The sequence below is a fragment of the Condylura cristata genome, unplaced genomic scaffold, assembly GCF_000260355.1.
Source record: "Condylura cristata isolate star-nosed mole 26May11 unplaced genomic scaffold, ConCri1.0 scaffold00003, whole genome shotgun sequence".
Classification (NCBI taxonomy): domain Eukaryota; kingdom Metazoa; phylum Chordata; class Mammalia; order Eulipotyphla; family Talpidae; genus Condylura; species Condylura cristata.
In genome coordinates this window covers 28,255,119-28,264,522 of record NW_004567104.1, presented here as the reverse complement: position 1 = coordinate 28,264,522, position 9,404 = coordinate 28,255,119, and the positions used below count along the sequence as shown (strand labels likewise).

The following is a 9,404-nucleotide window of genomic DNA, read 5'->3' as shown; positions in this document are numbered from 1 at the left end:
TGGTCGGCAGAGAACTTGCGGATCGCGGACCCGAGGCCATGGGCCGAAAGAAAACTCCAGACACTAGATCCCTCGGCCGGGCGCTTATGCGCCAGCAGACTCAACGGAGCCGTAGTCACCGCCATACCGACTCCTGGGTATCGCCGATCTTTTAATCTTTCTCAGAGGTTCTGTCTAGTTATGAGGGTCGGAAGTCTGGGAAACGGGGTCAGAGGTCACCAGAATGTTTCTAGAGGCAAGCCCAAGCCGGCCGCGGAGGATGAGTTCTGAACGTTTGATTTGCAAATCCTCCTAGCAAGACAGGAGCACAGGGCAGAGGAGGGATACTGCGATGGCGAGACTAGAGGGAGATGCTGAAGGGACTGAATCCCGACAGAATATCGCCGTGGAAGCGTTTAGTTGTCTCTGGTGTTTCTGAAAAACATAAAAACTAGTCTTAACTACTCTTTTTGGGTGTTCTTTGGATTGGCTGAAGGGCCGACGTCACCTTCAAGACCGTAGACTAGTTCCTTGAGGGTTCCTTGAGTTTGGATGGCAAGAACAACTGTATTATCCTGTTTTATTCCTAGTTGCACACAAGTGAACTTAATGATGGCTATGATTGGGGTCGTCTGAATCTTCAGTCAGTGACTGAACAGAGCTCCCTTGATGACTTCCTTGCAACTGCTGAACTTGCAGGAACAGAGTTTGTAGCTGGTAAGTTGTTTTTTGCTAAGTGTGTATGACAGTGTTCACATTTTTATCTTTACTTGACTAGATACAGATAATGTCTATTTGGATAGTTTTGGGGGTCCTACTAAACTCACCGAGCGCTCTCGCTTTTTTTCTTTTTTTTAAAGATTTATTTATGCATACAGAACTGGGGTACAGGCTAGAGGTTCAGGGGCAGTGAGAAGATTCACCAGAGACAGAGTGGGGAGCAGAACAAGCTGATCTACGAAATACACTGCTGAGGGGAGCAACAGGCAGGTCAGGAGAGGTCCCGGGCCATGTGGATCACCTCTGGGGTGGAGGATTGAACTCCTGCTGAAATGGCTTTAGCTTTTCAGTGCTGTGCTTTAATCCCCTGCACCACCAGGAAGGCCCTCACCAACTTCCCTTTAATCTGAATAAAGATATCTCAGCAATAGTGTGGGAAGGTCCAGTTGAATTCAGATTGTGAAGTACAGAATGTGCTAGTTCAGAATTTTAAAAATGAGGTACTGTATACTGTTGTAATGGGCCTGTCAGGCTTATTTCCAGATAAAAAGACCAAGTTGCAGAATAGCAATACAGCACTATTTGCATTGAAAATCAACCCATGTATATATTAGAAAAAGATGTGAAAGGTTAAACATTTAATCAATAGCCTCAAGAGAGGGAACTGGAATTGCAGGGATGGGGAGCAGCTTGGGCACTGGCCAAAAGAAATGTTTGCCTTATTGTGTTGTTGAATTTTTTACAAAGAGAGGTCATGTATTATGTAATTAAAAGTTAATTTTTAAAAACATGAAAAATGGAAATTAATGAGGAAATGGAACAAAATTTCAGTCTGGAAGGACGTGGGGATAGAATAAGATCAAAAGCAGAGTTGGAAAGATTAGCTTGTACAAATGATGTACAGATTAACCTTATCAGTAAGAAATATATTTATTTGGTCTTCATCCCTAGTTGTTTAACTTCTTTAAAAACTTTTTAATTTCTTTAGTAGCAAGTGGAGTGTATCTTGTTATTCATTATAAGCCCCTTTCAGCCATATCTGAGTTGATGGCAGTGATGACTAGTTGGTTCCTACAAACCAGTGCTGTAATTAGAGGGCTAGACCTTTCAGGACCTTCTCAGTCCCAGAGAAGTACTAAAGATTGAGTTAATTACCAGTGACCAAAAGATTTATCAACCGTGTCTACCTAATTATACCAAAGAAATTTGGTATATGAAGTGGGGTGATCTTGTGGGACTGAGCCCTTAACCTGTGGAATCTGACGCTACTAGTGTCAGAATAGAATTGAATTAATAGGGCCTCCAGGTTGATACGTGCACAATTGGAGGACTCATTCTTGGGGGGAGAACCCACACTCTGGTGTTACAAGTGCTCGTAGTAAAAACAGCTCAGTGGCAGAAATCGGGACTGGCAGAATCACTCACAGTGCTGCTACTGAAATTAGGATGAGCACAGATTGCTGGCTTTATCTGAGGTTGGAGATTTGAGTGTGTGTAGTGCGGGGTGAGGAGTTCCCTGTTCCATGAGAGTGTGATTGGATGTATGTATCATGTGGCTTTACCCAAATAGAGAAAGAAATGAAGTTACAAACTAGAGGATTGATGGACTGGAGAAGAGGAAAGAAGCAAGGAGTTTGAGGATCTTAGAGAGTTGGAACAAAGCAAAGTGGGAAGACTGGGTAGGAGGTCATCTTTGGAAAGGGGAATTGATGTGAAAGGCTTGTCGAGTATGCAGTTAGACTGATGTGTGGACCGTGGGTTGAGGCTGACATGAATGAGAATGACTCCTCACGGTTACTGGCCTCTGTAGACCAAGGTCTCAGGAGGTATTGACGGTCTGATGAAGGTAACAGTGACAGTCTTTGCTTCAAGGCCAAGAAGGATGTTGCCAAAGATGTCCCATCATCTTTGAGGAGGACCTCTCCCTTTGGCATTACAGTACCGAGTTTAATGGGCTTCTCAGGTGCTTCCCTCACTGGAGTCTTCTGTCCACAGGGCCTGAGTATCTGTGTGTCTTGAGTGAAGAGTCATGGAGCAACTCAAGATGGAACCCTGGAACGGAGGGCTCTATAATTCATAAATAGACTTAGAATTTTTCCTTACGTGTTTGAATTCTTGTTCAGCATTAACTTGGAGTGTTCATGAGCAGCTTCTGTAAATATAGCAATGTAGTAGTTGACCAATTCTTTCTGGAATGACTCTGTTGTACCTGTGTTGTTTGCCTTTCTCACCCACTCCCATTACCTTCAGTTATTCAGTTATTCTCCATTTCTTTTTTTTTTTTTTAAGGTAGAAAACTTCATTTGGAAATTATAATTTATTTGAAACTAGAAGCATCTAAATCAAGAAAGCTTCAATTATATTGTATGTGTTCATATGTCTGGTTTTTCCAAGTAATGACCAATATTCATTATCTATACTGTCATTATAATAATAGTGCTTTTCTTTTCTGTAAACAGAGAAGCTTAATATTCAGTTTGTGTCACGTGAGTCCAGAACTGGACTGCCATCTTTTGAGGAGAGCCAGAGGATTAAGAAGCTCCATGAAGAAAATAGACAGTTTTTGTGTATACCAAGGAGGTGAGTTGAACAGATACAGGGCTTCTAAGTTGGTATTCACTTTTTTCCTGCTTCCTTTTCTCAAGGGCCATTATTAAATCCATATTCCCTGTTTTATTTTAATAACTAATTTTTACCCCCTGTATTATTATCTCAGACCAAAATGGGACAGAACAACTAGCCCAGAAGAACTCAAACAGGCAGAAAAAGATAACTTTCTAGAATGGAGGCGTCAACTTGTCCGGTGAGTGATAGATGATATGAAAGTTTGCCTTGAAATTTTAGTTCAGGAGTTTCATAGTTTGCACTCATTGCTTTTTACACCTAAGGCTTGATTCTTTTAAAAAGGAAATAGGTTTCATCTTCCTCTGGTGTGCAAATTGGTATGCACACATTAATTTGTATACATCCTTACACAAAGATAGTGAGTTGGTTACTTTCCTCCTAATCTGGCCTTTTCTCCTTTCCTTCCCTTCTTAAGCCATTAGTCAACCTGGAGTTGATCTCTGTTCTCTTGAACATTCTCCAGGCTGAGATGTATAAAAGAAATGTGACTGTGGGATAAGCTTCCAGGGCTTAAGTAGTATAAGTATAGAGTTTAATTTTCATATTGACTTAGCAGAAAAGTACATAAAAAGAATTTGATGGTTGATTTTTGTGTACTTTTTTTTTAATGCGATGAATTATAATCTGGCAAAGGTATAATCTTCTCATTCTAAAGCCAGACTAGAAGAGGATCAAAAGCTGATATTGACTCCCTTTGAAAGAAATTTGGACTTTTGGCGCCAGCTCTGGAGGGTGATTGAGAGAAGGTAAGTGGTTATTTTCTTTGTTGTCTGATGAAGACATGGTGATGTTTTATGAGACTGGTGTGTTAATAGGCAGGTGGAGGTGTGGGGGATAGATTAGGTCACACAGGGATTAATTTACCAAGGGGCTGTGTAGAATTACTGTAAAAACAGAGAATGATACTATTTTTCTTTTTAAGCATTTTTTTTTTTTGTTATTAAATGAGCACACTAGTAAGTATGTGAGAATGGTGAACATTTTCTCTTAATTCTGAAGCCCCTACAATTATTTCAGCAGATGTGTATTAATTCCTCCTGGTAACATGGGAAATGCTGGTGTAAGAAAGGGTGGCTTCTTTCTGCCTACAGAAAGCAAATACATTCTGGGAGAGGCCAAGTAAAGCACCATGGAGCCAGGGGTGCATAAGTGAAGGAGATGCCATCCTGTGCTTGGGTCACTCGAGACTAGGGAAAACTCAAAACCAGTGAGGTTCCTATATGGTTACAGACAGACAGAAAGGAGTGAATGGAGAAAGGAGCAGTTGGCAGGGGTTGGGGAAAACCAAGAGATGATTTTAATTGGTATTGAAAAAGAAAAGAAAGATTGTGATAAGTTGAGAGATTTTTCTGGTTTTTCCATTTTAGGTGTTTCAGTATTAGGTGTTGATTCATTGTTCTCTGTTATTACCTTCTTGTTAAGAGCTTTTTGATTTCCTCAGTGTCTGAAATATTTTCAAGGGCTATAGGTGAACCTTACATTTGAAATTATGCTTTGTAACAAGAATGCATCTGGGTTGCTTTTTCATAGCCAGTAAGGACATTAGGAAACATTAGGGTGTTTGTTTGTTTTTAAAGATTTATATATTCATTCAGAACTGGGGTACAAGCCAGAGGTGCAGGCTGGTGAGAGGCTTCACCAGAGACAGAGTGGGGAGCAGATAGATGAAGTATACTGCTGAGGGGAGCAGCAGGAGGGTCAGGATAGGTCTGCCACACCATGTGGGTCACCTTGGAGTTGGGGATCGAACTCGTGCTGAAGTGGCTGCATCTTGTTTGCAGTGCTGTATCCTAACCTGTTGCACCACCAGGGAGGGCTGGAAACAGGGTGCTTTAATTAGGATTCTCAGAAAAGAATATTAGCACATTTAGTATATTACTAAGAAAACAGAATTAGGTTTAACTTGTAAAGTCCATTACATTTCTTTTTAAGGAGAATATTCTGGAGTTAGGTATTGACAAAGATAATGCAACTTTGTGAAGACAGTAAAAGACACTGAATTGTCTACTTTTGACGAGTAAAATTTTAAATGCCTCCATTCCACCATCCTGTGCCCTCAAGGCAAGGGGGTAAGGCAGAAATCCAAGTCTGAACAAGCAGGAGCTTGCTGCTGATTCCCAGGCTCCCTGAAGGCCCCTTTGCTTCAGCTAGGCCCCAATGGGGCTTGGGGAGACCCAGTGTCATTTTCCTGAAGACTTCTGTGGGCAACAGTTATTCTTCTGTTTGTCCTGAATTTCGGTCTTGTCGTTTTTTGTAGGTTTGAGAGGGGACAGGTCATCATAAGTATTCACTCCCATTTAACTTTCTAGAAAGGCCCTTATACAAGCTTTTGAATACCCCTAAGTAAGCCTCTGATTCACCATGAGTAAACCTGTACTTTGAAACTTCCAGCTTCTATTAGGATACAATATTACTTGCTCTGTTATTTTTATGATGTGATATTTCTCTGGGACCATGTTTTTAACTCATGGAATATAATTTATATATCACATGGAAGCAGATTTGTGCTGCATAGAAATATTATCAATAAAGTGACTACAGCCACATCTTTTAACAGGAAGTATTTATTAATGTGTCTTCTACAGCAGATGTCTCCTGTTTGGTAACAGGCTAGCTAAGCCATCTGCCTCTAATTCCAAGAGTAGTTATCAGAAAAGATTTGATGTATAACATGTCATTGAAATGCAGGAAACTGCTGCGCCGCAGAGGGCAGAACGCTGTATTCCAGCAAGATAAGGCGCTTCCATTGTATTGCCTAAACCCTTCCTGCTACATACTTGGCACTTTGCTCTTCACACTAATTCACATAAAGCAAGCTATCTTCAGTTTACCTTTCCAGTGTTTCCAAGCTGACTTGCTCCATCTTTGGTTGGTAAACATGATGTTCATGGACTATTTCTTTTTATTCATTCCTTAGTTCTTTAGGCTTTTACTAATTTTGCCGTCATCCTGAACTTCCTGTTAAATCTTCACAGTTTGAAAGTAGCCGATGTTACACTTAAAGAAAGGAATACTAGGACTCAGAACTTAAAAAAACATTCATCTAATTTAGCAAATCTGTGGGTTCCTTTGAGTCACAAGATTATGCTGGAAATAAACTATTTTGAAAGGAAATTCACTTTGATTGCTAAAGTCTTGCCCTCAAGAGTCACCTTGACTTAATATAGCCCCAGTGTTTGGTGTGTTTACATGAGTTACCTCACAGAAGGCTAGCCAGATGGGAGGTTTGGAAAGGCTCCTATGAGCTGGTAGTACATCTGCAGCTTATTTCCTCTCAGGGGCAGCCACAGCTGGCCCTTAAAGCTTCTTTCCTTGCCACAGAGACTGAAGGAAGAAAGGAGTCTCTCAGAGAAATGAAATAGTGGCAGTGCTGGGCTGTTGTAGTCCCTACTACATTTTGGGAGTTGAGGGGCTTGCACTCAGCTACAGAGTTTTCTTACTGCTGTTTTTTGTATGTAATAAAAGAAGTTGGACTCTTCGTTTCAGTTCCAGTATACTACTTAAGTTGGTATTTTGCTGTTTTTTTATTTTTGCTATTAAGCACATTCTTGGAAGTGGTGGTATAATGTATGCTTTCTTTTGTTACCTCTAGGCTTAAATACATAGTAGCGGCTGTACACAAGTAATATGTCAGCTTTCTTTTCAGGCCTTCACCACTGGATTAGGTACTGAGTATACAGTAGCCTAACCTTGGATAAGGGGTGTGAAATATTCTTTTAGATTACTGGAGTGTTTACTGAAAGAACACAGTTGAAGTTTTAGTTAGCAGTGAAACATTGATTGGAGCCCCTCTAGGCCATATTAGAGCAGTAGAATATTAGGATCATGAGAATGGCCTCTGCTCCTAGCTGTTCCCATTCTGGCTCCATCTCCATCACTTAGTAGCTGGTAACCTTAGTGAACCTTCAGTTCCCTCACAAATAAGCCAGGGACTAACTATCTTTAAAAGTTAAATCTCGGCTCTCCCTGGTGGCGCAGCGGGTTAAAGCACAGCACTGAGAATCTAAAGCCGCTTCCGCATGGGTTTGATTCCCGCCTGCCCCGGAGGTGACCACATGGCGTGGCAGACCTCTCCTGACCCGCCCGCTGCTCCCCTCAGCAGTGTACTTAGTCGATCTGCCTGTTCTGCTCCCCACTCTGTCTCTGGTGAAGCTTCTCGCCACCCCTGAGCCTCTGGCCTGTACCCCAGTTCTGTATGCACAAATAAATAAATCTTTTAAAAAAAAAAAGTTAAATCTCTCAGGTATTTAATATTTGGAAAGCTTTTGCTGCTATTATTTGGTCAATGTTCCCTTTTATTTTTGGAAAGAAAGTGTTGGAGTGGCTTGCTTTTGTTTTTCAGTGATATTGTGGTCCAGATAGTCGATGCACGCAACCCGCTCCTGTTTAGATGTGAGGATTTGGTAAGTACCATGTGACAAGATTTTAGACTGAAAGTCCTTGGAGCAGCGGTGGGAGGACAGCATGATGAATAGCGGTTGCTCTCAGCAAGCTCTGTCCTCTCCTAGTTTTGTTTGATTAGGCCTCCTTCCAGAGGTCAGCAGCTTGCATAATGCCACTGTTTACACAGATGTTTTTCTCTTTTCAAACAATCGTTTGCTTCTGCTGGAAGGCACAGACACCTACATGAACTTTCTGTATTTGCGTTTAGAAGCCGCTTTGTTACAGACACTTGCCAGTATCTCTCATTTTTTTAAGAGGCACCAGTTGAAGTAGTATTTTACTACCTGTAGCACATTCCCAGTAACTTTACATGTGTCCATCCCATGTGTTCTCTCTTCTCACACCTTGAGTTATTACCCCTGTGGTATTTTACAAGTTAGCTAAGTTTGTTAAACACCATGGGGAATAATAGTTAAGGAGTGAAAATCACATAATGATGTTAAGACAGACATGTGGAATATTCCTATTTCTGTTTGAAGACCATGCTAGTAATAGTGCAAATTATATTTACTGATGAATAGCAAAAATCTTAAAGGTGAAACACTTATGAAGTTAATTTTTATACCTCTCTGTTGTATTTCTTATGAAGAACTGTATTTGAGAATTAATTTAACTTATTGTTTTCTTTTAGACATCAAAAATATTTCTTACATGAAGAGTTGAGACTATTATTGACTATATCACTTGCCTGAAAAATATTCCCTTCTCGCTGACAAATCCAGTTATGCATTTCTTTAATTTCATTTAAAACAACCAATTCAGTTTTATTTAAGAGAGAAATGACAGTATTTAAAGAAAAAGAAATAGTTACACACAGTAGGACAAGAAAACATCTGTTACCCTTTCTAGTTTCTTATGCTATTTCTAAGTACACGTGACCTAACTTCTTTTTAAAGCTTAATGAAAGAAATGAGTAAAGTTGCTGTAACTAAAAATCTTTACATTAGGAATGACTTAAAGCTGGATGCAGTAAAAGGCTTTGTTGTCGTTTGAAGAGTCCTTTCTAAATATCTTTGTCTTGTCTAGGAATGTTATGTGAAAGAAATAGATGATGACAAGGAGAACGTCATTCTAATAAATAAAGCAGATTTGTTGACCACGGAGCAGCGCAGTGCCTGGGCCACATACTTTGAAAAAGAAAATGTAAAAGTCATTTTCTGGTCAGCTTTGGCCGAAGCCATTCAATTGATTGACTCTAAGGTAAACCCAGGGACTTTTTCAGGCTGGGCTTTAGCAGGGAGGATTTGGGCTTCTGGTTAGTGTGCTCTGTGGTTTTGTTTTTTTTCTCACTGGAGACTTAAGGGGATTTGATTGGTTTGTTGGAGTGAGCGACAAAGGTTTTCTCCAGTTGCTGCAGTCTGCCTTCCCCACTATGCTCTGCTGGTTAGCTATACTTTTGTGAAGTTTTTAGGCAGGAAGTTGTTTAGGGAGCCTCATAATGACCTGTAGTTGCTTTCAAAAGGAATCAGAACAAAAAGAAATCAGGTACAACTGAGGAATTGTAGTAACTTCTCAGACTCTCTTGACCTTGTAAACAAAGAAATAAAGTCACTCTAAGTGAAGATGTACCATATTATTCTTTATGTCTTTTTTTTTTTTTTTTTTGGGCTCCCCTATTCTTCATCTGAATCTCTGGT

At 40.4% G+C, this 9,404-nt stretch overlaps 1 protein-coding gene across 1 annotated transcript in view; it reads left to right on the top strand.

Moving 5' to 3' along the window:
• The window catches only part of LSG1 (large 60S subunit nuclear export GTPase 1), a 22,664-nt gene continuing 13,260 nt past the window's right edge, over nt 1–9,404 (top strand). The window contains exons 1-7 of the mRNA XM_004675416.2: nt 1–137; nt 570–696; nt 3,159–3,279; nt 3,416–3,502; nt 3,984–4,070; nt 7,667–7,727; nt 8,794–8,967. Coding sequence (XP_004675473.1) covers nt 39–137; nt 570–696; nt 3,159–3,279; nt 3,416–3,502; nt 3,984–4,070; nt 7,667–7,727; nt 8,794–8,967 — 756 coding nt within the window. The 5' untranslated portion in view covers nt 1–38. The remainder of the gene's footprint in view (nt 138–569; nt 697–3,158; nt 3,280–3,415; nt 3,503–3,983; nt 4,071–7,666; nt 7,728–8,793; nt 8,968–9,404) is intronic.